The following is a 21,750-nucleotide window of genomic DNA, read 5'->3' as shown; positions in this document are numbered from 1 at the left end:
GCTGAGCAGGAAGAGGTTTGTATCAGTTGGCTATTCCCCTGCTATACAGTTATGTCTTCAGTTGTATCTGTGCTTGCTCAATATCCCCTAGGGAAAGAATGGCGTGTATATTGCAGGATGCTCCAGAACTGCTTTTATCCTCCGATATTACTGGTATATTTTCAGTGATGGATCACCTTTTGTTGGCAAGGACAGTTCTACAAGAGTAGACTTTATTTCCGCTACCTTCCCTTCTCCCAACCTGAGCTCTGGTAAGAGCATAACAGTTATCATGCAGAAATAGGCTTCTAATCGTCTCATGATAACAAATGGGATTTCACGTAATCATGTTTTCTGTGCTAAGAATAAAAGAACACCCTCCACTTATTTGGACTACTCTACTCACCGTAACTGAAGTGAAGATGTGGAGTAAGACACCGTTGTTCCCAGTACGAAAGCAAGATTTAAGACAAATTTTGACTTCACAAAGCAAGTATGGTTTGCAAGCATCTGCAGAACAGCATGAAACAATACTCTGTGTTTCTTTTATGCTTTGTACTCTGTGAAAAACTTCCAAGCTGCAGTTTGAAAATTTAATTCTACTGTATATCTTATTTTTAATTATACTTTTTCACTCTGCAGAGAAAAATCATAAATTGTGAAGCTATTAATCTTTTGTGGTTCAGGAAATTTAAATAACTCAATTCAAGTAAAAAAAAAAAGTGCCACCAGAAATTAAAGTCAGACTTCACTATAATTACCCTAATGAAAAATGAGATTCCTAAATGAACCTTTGTCTCATTGTAACAGAACTCCTTTTCCTTCCCTTCCTTCATGTATATAGCTGCTGGGACACAGCGTCGTGCTGCAACTTGTTCCAAGACATAACTACATTCATCTTTCTGTTTCTGGCAGAAGCGAGGAAGAGCTGTACCTACACTCCAGAACAACATGCCCTGCAGGGAAGCTTTCTGGGCAACCCTTCCAGGTGGCACAGGAAAAAGAGGGAAGTGTTTTCCACCAGCTTTCTCTGGATGAGCATTCTTTCTCTCAGGTGCCTAACGTCCTGCCAAGCCTGCATCTTCCAAGTATGTGACAAGCACTTGTGCCACAGTGAGCTGAGGGCAGATCAGCCAGTGGGCTTTGGTAAGAAACACCACAGAAAGTGTTTAATAAAATTAAACAAGGATGAATTCTCATAAAGGAGGGGAGAAAAAAAAAAAATCTGGTTTAGATAAATATTTAAATTAAGAAGGTTCCCCAGAGAATTACAAGGCAGATCCTCCAGTGACATTATACTTGAACTGAAACCTTGTACAAAAAAAATCCTGCTCCTGCTGGCATTAAGACTGAGATGCTTAGCAGCTGTGCACACAGCTACAGCACACTGACAATATTGTCCTCTGCATTTCAAGGATAAGGTACTAATTTCCTTGAAGTCATCAGCAGAGCCAGAATTCAAAGCATTTGGCTGATAATGTATTCACTATACAACACTTTCAAAGATCTTCATGTCTTACTGAAAGCCAGAAAGATTCCTTTCTTATCTTCACAAGCTATCTCTTACCCTAATACAATACTTTTTTGCTTGAGTAAATAGCTTTAGCCTGTTCCCAGAGTTAAGTGCATACAGTAGTTTTCATTGGGTATAAAACCATAAAACTGTACAGCAGAACAGAAACCTTTAGGGAAGTTCTTGGAATAAATAGATGCTCCATCAATTGTCTGAATGGCTGAAACTGTGAAAGCAGAACAGATACATAAGGATTGGATACTAAAGATAACTTTTGCTCTCAAGAGAACAGATGCTTTCTTCCAGGGTTTATGAAAAGTCAATTAAAGAAGTGACTGGACCTCTTTAGCTCTCTTTATAGCCCCCAAACTGTATCTCGATTAGACTGTAACGTTTTCCCTAGCAAAGATCTGGTTAGCAGGGCTTCCTGCATCCTTACATTTATACACGGTCAAGGTCTTAATGTAATTATGAACAAGTTCCTCCTTGAGGATTTGTCATCCCTCTCTTTTCTTCAAATATTTCCCTGAAATACACACAACTTTAGCTGGCAGAAGAATTCTAGTCAGTTATTTCACTGAACTCAAGTCATATGTATTTATTTTTATTTTTCTAAATAGGCACCTTCCTGCCTTTTGGGGAAATCCAGCAAGGTTTGATCATATGCTAATAGAAGCAGTAGTTCTTCAGGCTCAATAGCAAAGAAGATTCTGTATATATGGAGGAGTAAGTATAGGGAAAATTAGGGCAGCTGAGAAGTGAGGAGGACAACACAGCAGAGAAGGAGAAACATTAAAATAACAGGCCAGAGAAAATAGAAAGAAATGTTTCATCACATGGAGGAGAATGAAAATGAGGAAAAAGAACGCAAGCAGCTGCTAATGCTAATTTGCCCCATCCTCAGGTACAATAGCTCCCCAGGGTACCCTAGGGACCACAGGTTGTAACTGATGAAGACACACACACATGCCCCTGCAGAGGGAAATTCTTCCTATCTGCCCTTTTATCTCCACTGACTAGAAAGCATAGACAGCCTGCTTATACTGAACACCTACCGTTTAGGTTATTGATGCGCCATGTCCCTCCCTTACTACTCACCATATGCTAGAGGCAGATATTTAGGTCTGCCCTGCTTAGAAACAGACATGTTAAGTTACAGAACATCTTCAGTGGTGCAGTTAGATTAGAAAAAAAACAGTACTCTTACACTGGTGGGACACATTTCCTTAGGGATTGAGGAAATAAGCCACACTGATTTAACCAGGCCATGTTGCAGAGTCTAACCCAACTTAACTACCTGATGTCACAGAATCACAGACCGGTTGAGATGGGAAGGGACCTCTGGAAGTCATTTGGTCCAACCCCCTGATCAAGCAGGGCCTCCTGGAGCTCGCCTAGTCATTCTACCTTCACAATAATAACTACCCACCACACTGTAGGCTTTTTCACAGTAAACACATAGCAAATAATATGTTCACCACTGGTTCACTTTCCTCTTGAAGTTAAACCTGTATAGGCATGTGTTGGGTTTGTGTAGCGGGGGAGGGGCTACAGGGGTGGCTCCTGTGAGAAGCTGCTAGAAGCTTCCCCAGCCCCAACTTGGAACCGCCTCTGGCCAAGGCCAAGCCCATCAGCAACAGTGGTAGCACCTCTGTGATAACGTATTTAAGAAGGGGAAAAGACTGCTGAAGTAGAGAGTAAAAGGGTGGAAGACGAAAGAAAGACAGATAGAAAGACAATGGACAGATGGACGAAAGAAGAAGAGGAGGAGCTACAGTAAAAAGAGAAGGAGAGGAAGAAGATAGAAGAAGAGGAGCTACAGTGAGAAGAGGAGAGGGATGTGGGAGAAACAGCCATGCAGACACCGAGGTCAGTGAAGAAGGAGATGGAGGAGGTGCGTTGGAGCAGAGATTCCCCTGCAGCCCATGGTGAGCTGGCAGGCTGTCCCCCTGCAGACCATGGAGGTTAACAGCGGAGCAGAGATTCCCCTGCAGCCTGTGGAGGACCCCACGCTGGAGCAGGTGGCTGGGCCTGGAGAAGGCCATAACTCTGTGGGAAAGCCCACGCTGGAGCAGTTTGTGGAGGACTGCAGCCCGTGGAAAGGACTCGCGTTGGAGAAACTCATGGAGGGCTGACCCCGTGGGAGGGACCCCATGCTGGAGCAGGGGAAGAGTGTGAGGAGTCCTCCCCCTGAGGAGGAAGGAGCGGCAGAGACAATGTGGGATGAACTGACCACAACCCCCATTCCTGCCCCCCTGCACTGCTGGGGGGAGGAGGTAGAGGAATCGGGAGCAAAGCTGAGCCTGGGAAGAAGGGAGGGGCGGGGGAAGGTGTGTTTTTAAGATATGGTTCTATTTCTCAGCATCCTACTCGGATTTGGTTGTTAACAAATTAAATTGGTTTATTTTTCCCCAAAATCAAGTCTGTTTTGCCTGGGACCCTAAGTGGTGAGTGATCCCTCCCTGTCCTTGTCTCGACCCTACGAGATTTTTGTTGTATTTTCTCCTCCCCATCCTGCCAGGGGGAGGGAGTGATCGAGCCGCTGCGTGGTGCTTTGTTGCTGGCTGGGCTTAAACCACGACAGGGCATCACCCTGGGAAACCCACTGCTGTCCCTAGGAAGTGCTTTTCCTCAGGACTGCCCTCCACTCCCACTGGATGAGAAAAGCCTTCCCTTCACCTTCCTTTAGGAGGCATCCCCAGAGGCAGGAACAGGGAAAGGCCATATAAGACAGCCATTACTGCCCATCTCCTGCTGTTTTGAGCTCGATTTTATGTGGGTTTATGTGCATTTGCTCCCTGCTTCAGCACATAATGGAGAGGATCTATCTGCCCAGAATGCTCTGTCACAGGCTTTCCTGCTGCTGAACCGAGCCAGTAAGTCATTCATGTCTTCCCCAGATGTTTCTGTTTTCTGAACTAACAGGAACTGCATGTACTGCCATCTCTCCCTGAAGACTTGGGCCAGCACAAAGAGAGAGGGGGGAATTCTCCACTTCAGGAACCAGGTGCTTGCTCGCCTGCAGGAGCAGGGTTGATCCAGGATGCTTCACGAGCGAAGGCCCTAACAAAGAACCACTCCTGAACCACTGGGACCAGTGTACACAGGTATGACCCACTGGTGAAAATCGCCCACACCTTTCAAAGATTTTAATCCTTTTAAAGTTCTAAATAGCACCACAGTGTCTCTGATACTTGAAGTAACAATTAAGCACGACATGCAGCAACCTTACCTATAGCAATAAGTGAAGTAGCAAGGGCATTGAAGACATGGGTAATAAACAGTGCCCTGTTTGCTCACTGAAATTTACCACAGAAATCGGTGTTTATTGTAATGGTGATAAATCAAATAATCTAAGCTTTCCCCTCAGTATTTTAAAAATAAATTCCTTGCAAAGTACTGTCATCTATTCTCATATGTTTCCGAAAATCAGGACAACAATGGTAAATGCACAGCATGTCTTCAGTCAAACTTTGTAGTCAGGATTTAAGAGAGGAAAAGCTATAGAGCAACATGTTTGCAAACACCTAAGTCCCTAATCTGGCCATTACATTTTACTGCATATTTTTTAATTTACTGCATACTGAAAATTAAATTTTAAACACAGGAAACAAATTACAATTTATGTCAATCCAAATCTGGACAGGGGAATTCAGGCCACTGAACAGCACTTCAAAAATAACTAGATATTAGAATTCTACCTTTTTCTTTACAGTGTTTGGTTTCTTTTTTTTTTTTTCCCCTTTGCTCTCTCATCCTTGCTCAGATATTGGTCAAAATTATTTGCAGAAGGCTTGCTTTCCTAGTCTCCAGAAACATTCTGGTGAGTTATCAAAAAGACGTATCAAAACTGTAGTTCAGATATTTTAGAGGCTTTTTTCTATCCAATGCACAAAAACATTTGTTTACAGATGTTCACCAAAATGAGTTTTATTAAACTGTGCCACAGAAATTGTCTCCAAATTTGTTAGGAGGTACAACATGTTTTCAGCTTAAATGCATGTGGTTTATTGCCTTTTTAGTTTTGACTGCTAAATAGCAGCACTATTTGAAAAGAGAGACTTCAGTGAAACGTGACTCTTGAGGAAACAGACTTCAGTAGTAGTGTAGGCTTACATAGTAAATATAAAAAAAAAAAAAAAGGCCCAGTGTTCTTCTAGAATATTTCTTTTCATTTGTCTAGCTCTGGCCAGGCTAGGTTTTTTGTAATGCTTCTTTCAAGGGACTGGCCGTCAACCTGTGCTCAGTAACTAGCTTGCACTCCTGCAGAGGTCCTATGAATTTCTCTATTGAAACTTGAACTCCCAAGGCAGTTTGAGTCCATTCTTCACAAAGGCACTCAGACATGATTAAATAACAAATTAGAGAGAATCACCACATCCCTACGCTGGTCTAAAAAATTAGACCACCCTCATTGTAATTCTGCACTTGCAGTTGTCAACTTTTGACATACAACCCCGGGATCCTTTTATACACACTACCAGAAAACTTCTCTGCCGGTAGCCTGCAGGGCACGACAAAGCCACTTATTTTGTCCAGGAACAAACTAAAACGTGGGGTTAAAGTTCATAATTAACTAAAGCTCCATTCTAAGTCCAGTGATCTTGATAAGTATCAGTAAATTTCAAAGACTGTCAGGTTACTTTCCTCTCCCAGACAAGCAAAAGGGCTTCCAGGAGACAAAAAGAGCTTGATCTCTGCCTCCATGCCCCTGAGAACTATTATTATTTTTAATGAAACACATTGAGGGTCCACACTGCTGTCAGCTGTCTGCAACTTGGTTTATTTTTAGCTTGTAATATAGTTAATAAAAAACAGGTACCACCCTCATCCTGCTTTAGAAGCACATCTTGGAAATTGGACAGCTCTGCTAAAGTCATCATAGAACAAGAATTTAAGATGCATCTAAAGAGCCATAAACCAAACTGTTCTTAATATGCCATAAAAGCATTGTTTATCCATGTGCATGCATTGAAACATCTGATGTTGCACTTTCCCATTTATAGGGAAAGCCAACCCTGTTCAGGGAGACCACACACTATGTCACATTTAGCACCTGTTAGGAAAGTTTCAGCATGATTTTAATTATTTCCAAGCTTGGTAAATCCCCTTCTGCCTCCTTGCTGGAAGCGTTTACATCAATTAAAATGGTGTATCATGTAAACTGTTTAAGCCCCTAGAAAGCTTCAGTTTGCATCCTAGTTAGCAAATTCCTCCCCTTTTCACTCTCCAGCTACAGCCTTGGTCATGACAGAATATAAGATGTAGTTTCATAGGTAGCATAGTACCTAGAATTTAATCCAAAAGTCTCTATATTGCTGTCAATACCTATCATGAATTGCTTGCACTATCTATAGAGCTGTCCTGCACTGACAGTGAAACCAAGCAAGAGTGTGTGAGCCACTTGGCTGCAGTGACACCAGACTCTAGGCTCTTTCAGCATTTGTATTTAAAGAGTAAATGTCTAGAAAAGCTGGGAGCATGAACTTGGTATCTACGTCTATGGCTGCGAATCTGCTGAAAAACTTGCACATCCAAAACCAAACAGCTTCATTCATCTCAGGGTACCGTCTCCAGGAGCCAACATTGTCTGGGATCCTGCCCACCTGGACCCCCAGGGAAGAGCGCAAACAAGGAGAGACAGGTGCAGGAACTACACAAGAGGGAGCACCAACTTCTTTGGAAGTAATATGGGCATATCTGTGGCAAGAGAGGCCTCGCACTCCATCTTTGGCTCGAAGTCCGGTCCACCTTGAGACGCTGATATATCATACCCTTGTTAATCAAGGATCAAGGCACAGCTGAAATATTTCCCTCATGTCGGACTACCCACGACATTAGAGCCTACGGGCTCTTTTTTCCCAGAGCAGAAATACGCAGCCAGATGAAAAGCGATAACCCTGTAGTCATGCTTGGGCTTTCAGGTTTAAGAAGCCCAGCATTAGAGGTTTCCACATGCAGTCACCCCTGCAGAGGGAAAAACTGAGTCACAAACAGCAAAAGTAATTCTGCTGTTGAAAGCAAAGGTGAGGTTAGAGTCCACCAATCTGCCCCTCACATCTTGCTCAGCTAGGCACAGGGGGCAGCAAAAGGCAGTTACAGGAATATATAAGAAATAGAGCATCTTGGTCTCCTTCAAAAGAGACCTTAGCATCTCCTAGCAAAGGGCATTCTTCACCTGCAGCCAGACATCTCCCCACTGTTCAATCTGGTCAGCAAGATGAAAGCTGAAAGCTTAGTCCATGGTCAATTAAAGCACCAGTATGTGTTTTAGTTATTAATAAGAGCATTCCAGAGAGTAGCAGAGTTTGTCCGTATAAGCCGGCTAGGGGAAAAACCTTAAAGAACATTCTTGCATGTCATACTTCACAGCTGGGATGCCCACCTTTTCTGACAGAGCTTGTTCTGGTGGCACAAGCTTTTTTCTTATTCATCAAGGAAAAGACAATAGGAATAATAAGATCACCACTATTCTTTTCTATACATTTATTTTTCCTCAGCAGAAAAAAAGACCAGATTTATGTTTTATTTTATACTTCACTCCCATTTGGAAAAAGACACACAGATCTTATTAAGCAGCCTGCTGCTGCAGTGGAACTGAACAGTACTGTCCCAGAACAAGCCACACAGAGATTTCAATTCTACAGAAGTGGGTCATCTGAAGTTTCCTTAGTTCTGAATGTTTGCAAATAAGCCTAAGCTTTCTGGGAGTAGAGGAAGAGTATTTGTTAGCAGGGAAGTTCAACTGGTCCTTATATTAACTGAAGATGGATTACATCAGCAGGACAAAGATTCAGGTTTATGCCCGAGCACAACAAATACCAGATGCTTCCAATATAGTTCTGCTCCAGCTCAGGGTGGAGTTCTCAAGTTTTCAAGACCACGTCCCCTAGAAGTCATTTAGGCGCCTAACTCCCATGTAGTCAAAAATCTGGACATAAGTAACTTTGCACTTCTCCAGCACTTCTTAAGGGAAAAAAAAAAAAAAAGAAGAAAAAAAGAAAACAGCCTGCCCATAATCTTTCTGTGAAAGTGTTCATGTAAAGAGATACAAGTACTGTAGTTGGGTTTTGTATTTTTGCAGGAGGAAGAGGAAAGAATTTGGACATAGCCCTGGCAATAATCATTCAACAATAAGGAGTTATCCCAGCAAAACGTTATATTGCCAAACATTTTCCACACAGATGCATGTTTGCATTGTTCTTCCCTTGCGTTTCAGGAAACGGCAAATAATGCTGTGGCCAATACCCAGACACAAAGTGATTTTAGTAGACCGCCTTGTTTGGGACCAACCCACAGTCACCAACAGTTAAATACAATCCCTTAAATTATACACTACTGGTAATGTCTGACGAAATGCAAACATGTAAAACAACTCAGGGTAGCATGCGTACTCCTAAGCCAAGGGCAACGGTGGGATTTAGGGGCAGACAAGTCTCTTCATTCCCTAATGGTGGATATCTTGGTTTCTCCAGTAAATGGGCTTATTGCCAGGGTTAGAGCATGGACTGAGAAAACATAATATGACAGGATGCAGACATACATGCTATGTTATGCATTTTAACAGGGAAGGCTGTAGCCCCCTAGGAAAACCACACCTTGCTGCTACGCCGTGAGATGCCTTAATTCTCCCTGTTCATTGCAGGGGCTGGGATCCCAAGCAGGCTCACAAATTTCACTCCCCAACCTAGAAACAGAAGAGCTAATCGTAACAGCAGCACACCAACGCAGTCAAGCCCCTTGACAAAGTTCCTGTAACCATGAAACCTATGTGCACGTTTCAAGCCATAGCCCTCACAGCGAGCCCAACCCTTCCCAGGGAAAGAGACGGGTGTTAAGGAGGAGATCCTAGGAAAGTGCTTTGCTAATCCAACTTTCAGCTCCAGGAAAGTGTTCATGTCCCAGGGCAATCTTTTCATCAAAATTGGGTCTGAATGCCAAAAATGAAGGAAATGAAAAGTGAGTAAATAGCAAATTAAAATCCCATAGCATTTAATTGCGGAATCAACAAAACGCGGTGTTCCTGGAACAGATGCTGTGCCTCAGGCACCTCAGCAACTGCTGCCCGGCATGGCTGAGACTCTTCAGCATCCCTCTGTCCCAGTCGAACGGCAGCTGGGAGCCACCAAGAGTCAAAGCAGAAATCCTGGCACACATCAGGGTTTCTCATTTCTTTCTTTTTCAGTGTTTGCACTGCTGTCTCCAATATGACTAACGAGAACTCCAACAACGGAAACAACAGATGGGGCTTCCACAAAGCAGCATGTTGTCAGAGATGGTACCGCATGGTGGGCACCTCAGCGGCAGCCCAGCATCCCTGTTTCCCCCCACGTGCCCTGACAGGGTTATCTGCTTATTAGGATAGAACTACAGGCTGCTGTGTGGTCTCTGTTTATGGGAAGAATAGTGATGATGCATTTATATATTTTTTTTAGATTTAATTGATGGACATGCCTCTTTGCAAATCAATACCAGGGAAATGTTAAAGCTACTTTCATGAGGAAAAAAAAGGATTAATTAAATAAGAAAAATATAGTTCAAAGTTAACATATTCAATCTGTTTTTAATATGATTTTTGTAAGTTCTTTACTGAATTGTTACTCTAATAACATTGCGGTGGAAACATACTGTTTTCTTTCCTACACCACAAAACCTGTTGGCTCCTCCCATCTCTTAAGTTTACAGTCAGTTCAGAAATTGTGGCTTTTGTGATGTGCAAACAGTGTTCACCGAACACTTTCACCAGCTGGCTTTATTTCAGGGCATTAATCTGTTGTCACTTTGCATCCTTTCAGACAGCAACAGAAACCCAGAAGATAATTACAGTTAATTTAATGGCACCCTACTCACTATCACACCTGAGAAAGCTCCACTTCAGATCAGCAGGAAAATTCCTACTGAACTCCAGGGCACCTGGATCCCTCTTTGGATCAGAGTTAGAGACTAGATTGAAGGCTTTGTTGTTTGTATTTTGGTTTTAAACCTAGAAGAACATGAAGGATGAGGAATGCAGAGCAATTTGCAAGTGGTGAGTGTCAACTATAGGAGAAATGTCTTACAAGACTTCTGCAATATTTCTCAAAATAAAAGAGATCAGGTAAATACTGTGTCTAAAAAGACTGCTTCAAAGGCTCACAGCACACAAACATTGGCGTAAAGTGCTTTACATGAAGCAATCCTCAGAATGGTATAATTTCACACCAGAAGTTTTCTAAACTATTCTGCAAAATTTAACAGAGAATTCCATCTGTGCTGAAAGACCATGCGTCTCTCTAAAGCGGCTCCGATGGCTGCAATATCAAGAATTACTCAACCTGTCTCTGAATACGAGATATATCCTTTTGAAATCTGTCAATAACAACTGGAAAATCTATTATGTCACTGGAAAAAAGAAAATGTGGACTTGGGCAATTGGGCTGCTTTGTACCCAAGTTTCCACATCAACTGTATTTTATCATAATTATATTGAGTGAAATACTACCTGACTGCAAAGTTTCACAGGTCTCCAGTGCAAGAAATATTTTTTGTAGCCTTAGGAGACTCTGAAAAAGAGATGCTCCACTTAGTTGCAAAAGCTTATGCTAGAGACGAGACAGGACCCCATCTGATAAAATAGGTAAGTAATTAGAAGTAGTTTCGTAAGATGATGATCGAGTAACTCAGTAAATACAGCATTACCTCCCCTCAGTTGTACACGCTGTATGCATTAAGCATTAACTATATTGGAGGCTGTATGTAGTAATGAAAATACCAATGCAGAAAGCAAGTGCTGAACTAAGGTTCCAAACTTGTCCGTTTCTGACTGCCATGTCAGAAAAATCAGAATAAAAATCAAAGCCAACTCCAGAGAGGTGTCACACAAAGATGAACACTGAAAAACAGAGTTTGCCAAAATCCTTGGAAACTGAAGTCCTGGAGATGTACACAGCTCTGCTGAGGACTTTATTTTTATGGACACCCTCCCTTCTGGCCACGGGGCCCCAATTGACTCAGGTCAAACTTACTGACAGGCCTGTGGTTCCTGCTGAATGCCCCGCCTGTCTGCTTGGCAGAAAAAGCACTTCACAGACCCTGCAACACTGGCTCTAAAGCTCACTGGTTTAAGGTTACATTTTGACTTCTCCTTACTTGGAGTACAACTGAAAATACCACTTTTTTTGGCAAGAAAACTGGAAGAGATTCAGTGTAATACGGGTGAGCAGACCAGCTATTAGCATCTCAGCAGGAGCCATTCAGGGATGCGCTTCAGTCTCCTCATACTTAATATCCAAGATTGCTTCAATCTTGCCTGAAATTTCTCTCCCCTTCCTACTCCCACAGGAGTTACTTTACTCTTTGATGAATGAGTACTGAGTTCAGGAAACCAAAGAAAGTCAAACATACCACAGATGGGTATTAAGCAAGCCTCCTTGAGCATTTCTCTGCAAACCATAATCCTTACTTAGAAAAAAGCACCCTCAAAAGACAAAACCCCATCTCCAGACACGTAAGGCTCTCCACCTTCATCCCTCCCCTTCAGCCACAGGCTCCCTAGAAGTAGATATGATGGTTTGGGGATACTGATTACAACTGTCTCTGTTAGAGACAAGGTTGGTAGACTACGAGTTGGTTCCTACTGACTCAGTCAACTCTTTAGAGTTCACAAGCTCACAGTTTGAGAAGCCAAGGCAAGGAAAGCTAATATGTTTATTTACAGCATCTTTTACCTTTTTCTTTATCACTTGCCTGCCCTGAGTCAAACATGTAAGGGGCTTCCAATAGGAACTGATGGCTCTGTATCAAGACAAGCCTGCGGTCTTGAGTAGGGCTATCACCTCGCATTTCCTCTCCAGCATACAAGTGATCTAGCAATACTTTGTATTCAACAGATATTTTTCCTGTCTTTCCTCTCAGAGGGAGGCCCAGTTACGTGCTCAACTGTGACAATTCTTTTCATGAAGCATTTTTGACTCTGCTCTTAGAAGTTAGGATATAAAATGATGTGCAGGCAGAATCTTTCTCCCTCACTTCTTTTCACTTCACATTATGGACAGAAATTTCAAAAAGTTCACAAAGTAATTGAGCTGCTTATTGTAGCTACAAAATGCAGCAAGTCATATCTATTTTAATTCCTCTATTAAACTTACAGATATATATATTCACACAAGTATTTTTATATGTATATACACACACAAACACAGGAACTGTGGTCCTCATTCAATTTCTGCACATGTAATTACAGTTTGACATTCAAAATAAGACAGGATGAAATCCCAAATCCATAGCATTCATATAAAAATAAATTCAGTACCACACACAGAAATCAGGATGTTGCAGTGCAGATTAACCCAATCAGCCTCTTTGCCTTTACCTGATAGCACTGTAGATACACTGACCATTTACTTCTGTTCTGCTGCTGTTTAAGAACAGCTCCTTCATTCAAGTTCCTTCTCTAGCCTACATTTAAGGATTACTTTTGAACAACCCCCCAACAATTTAAGAAAAACACAACACCCCTCAGCTTTCATTTAAGGCTGCCAATTGATGAAACAGATCTCAGCTGCTGGGAATCAGCATTACCTCCCCTTGCAGAGCGCTGCCGATGGAGCCGTGCTCATTCACAGCAGCTGCTGGCTGCCTCACACCTGTCACACAACTTTCATGCAGGTCCGTCAGTGAGGATTTTAACTAAGGGCCGTAAACAGTTATGGAGGAAACTGAATAAAATATTGGCAGTTAAAATATATCGCACAAAACCAAGCTACAGCAATATTTTCACACTAGTGTTCTAGCTTGATTTTAGCACTTGTTTGCTTAACAGTAACAAGCTCTTCCCACAGGAAAATGGCAGTTCATAGGTAAGAAGATGGCAGTTCATAGGTAATGCATTTGAAACGTCTTTCCTACCTTGTATTTCTCCTTATAAATTTAAGTTAGAGAAAGTGAACAAAAAAACATTTTTTGAAGTAAGGAAAGAAGAAAAAAAACATTTTCATTTCACTGTCACCTGCCACATACACCAGTGCCCCAGAGGAGGACATGGTGGTGACAGAGGAAGGTTCTGGAGTGTCCTCCCAGGTCTCACTGCAGGGGAGCCAAAGCCCTGCATGGAGGAATCTTGCATGTAGGTAGTTACAGGCTCAAGACTTAAGATGCCTCCTCATCAGGAGTTACCAAATCCTGTCTACCTTTTGTTAGCTTTCCTAGGGACAGCTTCCGGATTTTCTCTTTTAACTGAACGCTAGCAGGTACCACAAGCAGACACACAGGCTTGCGAAACACCCACCATTACAGTACCCATCGTATGTGTCACACACACTTTTTCTGATACAGATACAGCAGTGTGAAGCTGGATACCCCGCAGAGCATGTACTCACCCCTCCTTCACCTCCAGGCCAGCAGCAGCCAGAGGCTCAGCTTGTCTTCCAGCAAACTCCTGCAGTAACACAGCTCCCAAGTGACCAGCACACGTCCCCCAAAGATGGGAAGCAACCAGATGTGTGAGCCCAACACCATTCACGAGCTCTCTGGGAAGCTTTAGTCCGACCGTATGCACTGAATTGCTGATTCTCTGCTGCCAGAGTCCACCTGAACCCCAGCTCCAGGCACCCTGGGCCCTTCTCCCCACTGCTTGACCAGGTGTGCCCACCTCTCCCCCAGCCTCACTAGGCTACTGGCCCACAGCTGTGGGGAGACCTGTTTGAGGCCCCCCACACTGCTCCCCGCCCGGCCACCGCTCACCAGCTGGGGCGGCTGCTCACAGCCACACTTGTAAATACGCTTCTGCGGCTGGAGGTACAGCTGTGTATCTATCAACGTATCTGCATGGGCTTTCTGCGCATTCCAGAAAACCAGCCTGGAAATGCAGCATAAATGCTTCCCAAAGCTTGGTCTTCCCTGACAGCTCTTCAGGTGCTGATGGAAAGAGCAAAAAAGGCCTAAAAAGCGAAGCCTATTTTACTGCTTACTGCTGTGTGTGTTCTCCAACCAGTTAACGCTTGGCTTAATTGGGGCTTGGCTCTACCAGTTACTGAAAAACCACAGGTCAGCCTTCCCATTTTGCAATGCCAGCCTGGCAACAAGGGAGTTACTGCCAGCTTCAGTGGCAAGCGGACAGTCCATTCAAACACTGCGATGGCCCCCATTGTGGAGAACGGTGCCTCACTGCCTGACATATATTTCTTCAAACCATCCGCATGGGTGAAAGAAGCACTATCATCAGCCCCATTTTTTCAGATGGGGAAATAAGTTGGAGGGTGGGGAATAAATATTATAATGTAAAGGCTGGAGAAAAATTCTGTGGTGTGCAATAGGCTAGACTGATCATACAACTCCTCCTCTAGAGAATAAACTAATGCCCTTTACAGAAATCATGTCTGGTGGACAACTAATTAAAAGTATTGCTCAAACGACCATACAGGTCCAGGTCCCCTAATCTATTGTTCTGAATTTCTGCCATGACAGCTAAAAAGACCTGCCTTCTCATTTCCTGAATCAAAATGTTTGGTCGCATAGGACTGTAAAAGGGGCTGAAAGCAGCATGCTGCTGGAACAAGCTGAACCAAGTATCAGGAGGTACAGAAGCAAATGTCACACAAGGTCAAGCAGGTACTTTTAAAAATCTCCTCCTGGCACAAAGCCTGGGTCTCACTAATGTCCAGAGGCTGTTTTGCCATGTTCTCAACGGCACCAAAATGTCACAGGTAGGTCTTATAGGGACAAATCAAGTGAAACTACTCTTCAGTTAGACAAACACTTCAAAGACGACGTCAAATGACCATGGGTCACACACTCAATTATGGTCTTTTGTGCCAGTGTGCACTAGTAATTCTTGCTCAGGGATTCGTGATGTTTGCACCAGGAACACTGTTTTGCTTGAAACTGCCAATACCCATACAATACATATCAAATCCAACACACAGTCTAGTAGTGCTTTTGTATGAACCCCTTGCTGCACTTAAAAGTGTTCCTGTAGAAGCATTCTGCTCTCTTATTTTGAACAATGTAAATTTTATTACTGCTTTAAGACTTCATATATGATTTTATAGGGCACTATATAAGCTGGCCTAGCATTCTGAAAACCAGCAATCTTTAACCCAGAGCTACAGTCAGGAGCTTTACAAATGACTTTTCATTTCTTCATAAATTATCCTCTTCCAAGATTAGGAAAACACAAGTAAATCGCTGAATCCACTTTCCTGATTTGCCACATTTTTCTGAACAACAAACAAGAACGTTTCTCTCACCTGGGGGCTGAAATTTCATCAGCCATGTAGATTATCTTTATCCATTAATTAGAAACCTGAACTTAGTTTGGTAGGTTAAAAAGTACATCCACATTCGTGCCCATATCCTTAAGACATGTGTAGGTTACAATATTCCCAGTCAATATTGTGTGGCTGTTTTTTTGGCTCATACAGGTAGGCAATTCCAACCAGCTCATAATTAATCTTAATACACAAGACATATGAAGAGTGGATAGATGGTGTTTGCATGCGTGTAACTTGGGTACATAGCTAAGTAGCTTACCTCACAGTCACATCATGGGTCAGTAGCACTACCAAGCACAGAGCTCAGATTGTTCATATTCAAGTTCACACTGGACATTGCTCCCACAGATACTTCTAGAATGACTGGTTGTTTATTTTAATGAAATGAGTAAAATATTTCCTCAAAAAAAAATTATTAATGTTTCACATTCTTAGTTCTAGCGCTTCATTTACCAGCGTCACACGTTCATGGGTTACACAAATATAGATGGGGCCAGAAAAGCTTACTTCTTTTTGTATTGTCAAGATAGTTTGATTTGTTTCTTCTCCAAGGAACGTGGGAGTCTGTAAGAAGGAAAAGTGCTGGAAAATAAGAATATAACCTTATGTACAGAAGGAAAAAAAAGCAAACAATAATGTTGGCCTTTCAGTCAGAGTTACTCCTTCTTGAGTTTGCACTGGATGAATGCTGCAATACAATTTTAATTCACAGTACTGCAGGATTTTCTGATTTGGAGTAGGTGTAACACATCCATCATGACTATTGTGCCCACTGAAAGAAAACACCACAGGACTACCCTCCAGGGTGTCCAGGAAAATTCCAGAAAACCCATGGACCTTGCTGGAATCCACAGTACCTCCCTACAGTTCTAGGTACTTCGAGTAGGTGGTGTTCAGGTAGTGATGGCTGCAGGTAAGTAGATCCAGATAAGATGATATGTTTGGGTTGAACATGGCTGGATCTCTGGTAGCCACTTCTTCCACATTGTTTTTTTTTGTTTGGTTGGTTTTTTTAGTTCAGGCTTTTACTACGATAACAACAGGGTTGCAGGTGTGGATTTAGGGTTGGTTTTTTTTATTTAACTGGACACAGGAATTGTCACTTTCCTTTCTAAATTGTCAGCTATTCACCACTGTTGGACAGCTTCCTAATTCATTCCAGAAGTCAACATATTGATATTACTACATAAAAATGAGTAAATCACCCTAAGACTCTGCAAAAGGAAAGAGTAATTTAAACAAAGAAGTATGAGAGTGTATTACTGTAACCATTTCCACAATGTGCCAGTGGCCAATTGCTACAAAAAATATGTAACTTAGTTTGTGATTACCTGCTGTTGCAGGGGGACAATCCCAAAGGGATCAGGATCCAACGACAGAGCCCTTAGCTTCACCACAAGAAATAAAAATTATCTCAATTATCCAGGAAGGCAGAACTAGTAATTTTAACTGTAATGAAGCACAAGAATCCTAGTACCAGATCAAGGCCCCCTGAACTCACCTTTTGCAAACATGTAAAAAGACAAATTCCCCCCGAGAATTTACAGTGTATGTACTGGAGCAGAGACCAAACAAGAGATGCCACAGTGGAAGAGCTGAAGGAGGTAGTGGGCAACACGGCCAAGGCATTGTGGCTTCATGCAGCCTGCAGCCACATCTGCTCCATATGGCTTAAAGGCCCGCAGGGGTTAATGCGGTTAACTTCTAGCTCCTCCACGGAGACAAAACTACGGAAGTGAATGTCTGCTTGTGGATATTTTAAACAAAAAAGAAAACATATGGCCCTCTGGAACTATGCTCGCTGTTTCTCCAGCTGATACGACACAGAGAACAGATAGCCTAGGCCTAGAACTAAATGCAAAAGTTTTATTCCAAGGAGCAATTAGAGAACAATTTAGGGAACACACTTCAATTTTAAAAGTTCTCAAATTAGCAAAGCGGAAACACAAAAAGGTTGAGAATGCTCATGTACACTAACTAGTAAAAAATTTAAAAAGCACAAAATATCTTAGCTGTATAAAACAGCAGTTTCTTACCTGTGTGAGGAATATTTCTGCGAACTATGAAAGACAGCTTAGAATGAATAATTAAAACTAGCCTTTTCTCTCCCAGATGTTATTTTGTAATTCTACACATGGACTAGTAATGAGCAAAAATTAAAACAGAAGAATGGGCTTAATCTAGAAGGCTGAAAAGATCAGTAATTTCATTTATAAAATCAGAAATTTCATTTAAAAATGTAATCATGTGGATTAAAACCACAGCTGTGATAAATACATAGTCGAGGGCAGCCATGATGCTCATCTTTAAATTCAAGTCTTGAAACATGCTGGTAAATGCTTCACAGTACAGATTCATTAGGCAGTCTGGGCCCAAACGCAGAGCCAGTGTGTGCAGACACAATCCCACCGACTGCAGAAACCCAGCAGGAGCACCCGTGGCTCACAGGGGGCTGGCGTTGTGCACTCCTCAGGGACAGCAAGGCCAGGAGGGATCTTAAGAAGTCATCTAGTCCAACCTCTGCCAGAGGATGAACTGTGCCTTAAACATTGCCAATGTTTGAAGTCTTCTTTGTTTAACTTTTACTTTAAAACTTGTGTAAGTGATTTTATAATGTTCTCAGGAAAGGTATTGCAGGGCTTTGCAAAGTTACCATCAAGATTGTTTTCTCCTAATGCCTAATCTAAAGGTAGGCAATTACTTCTTGTCCTATGAACAAGGGATTTGGAAAACAAGGTTCTGGGGGTTTTTTAACTGTCTTCTCTGCAATAGCTTTTTACAAATGTGACTACTCCTTTAGTCATTGCTCCTGCAGACTAAACAAACCAAATTCTTTCAATTTTTACACACACAATGATGTTGTCTAGCACTCTCATCTTTCTTGTCTCTCTCCACTGGACTCTTTCCAATTAGCCCCCAACCTCCTTGAAGTGTGGTGCCTGAAACTGGATATAGTATTCCAGCTCAGACCTCATTAGACCTTATTAGGCCTAATTAGAGTAAAAGGTTATTTCATGTGAATTTAATGGGGAATGCTTATTTATTCAGTCTAGTATGAAATTTGCTTTTTCACAAAAACATGACATTATTGACCCGTGATTAGCTTGCCACTCACTGGAATCTGCATGTCTTTTTCCACAGAATTACCACAACTAGCCAGGTCTCCTCCATCCTCTATCTGTTACTTACTTCAATTCAATACTTTCTATTTGCCCTTAATGAAGCGAATCCTACTTATGTCACCTAATTTCAGCAATTAATTTAAATAACTTCTTGTTCTAATCTATTCCTCTGATACACTTTCAGCCTTTATCAGCAATAATTGCTTGTAAATGAAATATCTATTGCATAATCCAATCTATTTTATAAAGTATATCGATTAGCATAAAATTAATCTAAGTAAAGGCCTCCTTATTACATCCTTCTAGGCGACAGTGAATTGCTAACAACAACTCTAAGTACAAATCACTCTTGTAGATCCATTTAAACTATGCTTCCTGCATTGGCTATGAAAATGTCAAAAGCAGTCTTTACCAAAAGCCCCTTACCAAAATCAAGGTGCATCACCTTTGCAGCTTCTCTGTTCACAAGTCAATTATTCTGTCACAGAAGGAATTATAAGATAGGATTTATCTCATATCGTATTTTCCCTTTTCTCTGAAATTGTGTATGGAAAAAAGAGAACTCTGGAATTAAAAAAAGAGGTATAGGAACTATTTTCCCTCAGAACGAACATTAAAAACAACTAAAATGCATATTTCAATTTGTGAAGGTCTTCAGGATAATTAAAACCATGAAGATAACAGCGAGAACTCAGAACCAGTTCTGAACTTTCAGATTTTGTTCAGAGATATCTCACAGTAATGCTTGCATGTCTGAAAACACATTTTTAAAGAAAACATTTGAAAAAATGGACAGCCCTACTTGATGAAATCTCTGTACTTTATGAGTCACGGAGTCAAGCTAAATTCAAATGTAACTCTACACATTTGTCTTCTTCCTGTCTACCTCATCTATTGCCTTCTGTTGTTAGTAGTTAAAGCTCACTCTTACTATGAGATGCTTCAGTCATATGTATACATACTCCTTCACATCTGCCCAATTTTTAGATCTTTGCTGCAGTGACTGTAGTTCCTACTTGCTAATTTCACTGTTCCCCATCTGTCCAAAATTAAAGCCCCAATCGCTAGTTCAATATATTGGTGCCATATGAGTCCTCCTTGTCTTAGCCACAAACTGGTCCATGTTAGCTTACACATCAAACAGGTCAAGGGAACGTGCAGTTGTCCTTATCAATTGTATTTCCTTTAACAGAAATGCTTACTTCTTCCAGATACACTCCTTGCATCTAGATTAAGATCCTGAATTAAAAGCCAATGCAAATTGGCCTTTATTTTTCTACAGACTTTGGTGAATTCTGGATCAGTCCATCGGTGAACAAAATTCTTTCCCTACCTGTTACATTTTATTGAAAACATTGCTGTCCTACACACTCAGACAGAAGCAGTAGGTCTTTAATTAGTCTATTTTTATGTACAGGTTATGTTATATAGATGATATAAAAGGTTAGTGATGGTCACATGCTGGACTAGGTTCTCCAAAGACACACTGATGTCACCATGCTAGGCAACTGTTCAAAGAGAAAGAGCCAGGATTCACAAAGTTGATGGAGGTCCTGTAACAAATCCATTACACATCACAGCTGTAATAGATTAATCTAAAACACTTAATTTCATTGGTCTGATTTTTAATATTGTACTTGATGTTACAAATAAAATATAACTTTAATATTTAATTTATAAAGTTTTCACATTTCCATGTAAAACCAACAGTAGGTTTAAAGTAAAAAGAGCTTTGTGGAGGCAACAGATTTTCTTTAACTTCAACAAGATTCTAATTTTATAAGAGTAGAGAGATGTGTAAACATAAACATTCATTATTTTCTTCTGTACATATTTGTGTAAATTAGTTGATACAAATATAATTTACTATAGAAACATTTGTTTGTTTGTTTTTGCTACACACAGTTCTATGCTGGCATCACATACTAGTCGATTAATCTTTCAAAGAGTGAGATTTATGCATTTTGCATTCTAACCCCCAGTATGTCCATTGCCAGCAGTGGACTTCAGGTTCAGAGAATCAGACTCACAGTGTCAGCAATCTAAAATTAAACTTCAGTACAAGATTATAAATAATCAAAAATGAATGCATCATTTTCATATCATAATCACCAGATGCTTAAGGGCCATGATCCAAGCCAATCAAAATCAATGACAGTTTTCCCATTGACTTAGCTGGAAGTCACCCGCAGTTCCCAGTCACTATAGATTCTCATTTTAGTTTTGCAATTTTATCACAGCGTGAAGAGTTAAAAAGTGTGTAGTATCACAGCTGCAGTGTAAGAAGTAAAGCCTCTAAGTCTTTCTGGGCCTCTTTATCCTGAAAGAAACAGACAATCATGCATCAACTTAGATAGGGTAAGTCCCTTCATTTGCCTAATACGTGCCTATCCACATTTCTTTACTACCAAGACATAACACACAACTGTAACAGCCACAGAATGTACAAGACTGCATAGTAAGTTAATTTATCAGTGATTGCAAAAATAAAGTTTGAAGTGAAAACAAGAGCCAGATGGCAGCCCTCCCTTTGCAGCTCTGTTAAAGCACTTAAAATGTTAGCCACAAATAGCCTTCTCAGCAGACCAGTAAGCCTTTCAGCTTAGGCCATAACTTTTATTGGTGTGCTTTGCATAAAGTACTGCCGTGCCTTATACTTTACGTAAGCTTGCAATCTGACTGTGTGCAGTTTTCTAAAGATATTTCTGTGATGTTTGCTAATGATTTATTATGCAATTAACAAGAAAACATTGGGAAATGTAATTAACGACATAGGTTAGATTGTGGTTTCAGTGCATACAGCCATACCTACCTGTAATAACCACCATGGACTGACTACACCCTCAGTATCTTCCATACTGGTGTTGGTGGGCTCTGCCTACGCTAC

The 21,750-nt window shown here is 41.4% G+C and overlaps 1 protein-coding gene across 2 annotated transcripts in view; it reads right to left on the bottom strand.

The window, feature by feature from the left end:
* Positions 1-20,499: 20,499 nt before the first annotated feature.
* Positions 20,500-21,750, bottom strand: part of RMDN2 (regulator of microtubule dynamics 2) — a 50,197-nt gene continuing 48,946 nt past the window's right edge. For both annotated transcript variants that reach the window (XM_050894226.1, XM_050894227.1), the window contains one exon: positions 20,500-21,183. In XM_050894226.1, coding sequence (XP_050750183.1) covers positions 21,130-21,183 — 54 coding nt within the window. In that variant the 3' untranslated portion in view covers positions 20,500-21,129. The remainder of the gene's footprint in view (positions 21,184-21,750) is intronic.

The sequence above is a fragment of the Gymnogyps californianus genome, chromosome 3 (genome assembly GCF_018139145.2).
Source record: "Gymnogyps californianus isolate 813 chromosome 3, ASM1813914v2, whole genome shotgun sequence".
Taxonomy (NCBI): Eukaryota; Metazoa; Chordata; class Aves; order Accipitriformes; family Cathartidae; genus Gymnogyps; species Gymnogyps californianus.
This window is presented reverse-complemented; position numbering and strand designations above follow the sequence as displayed.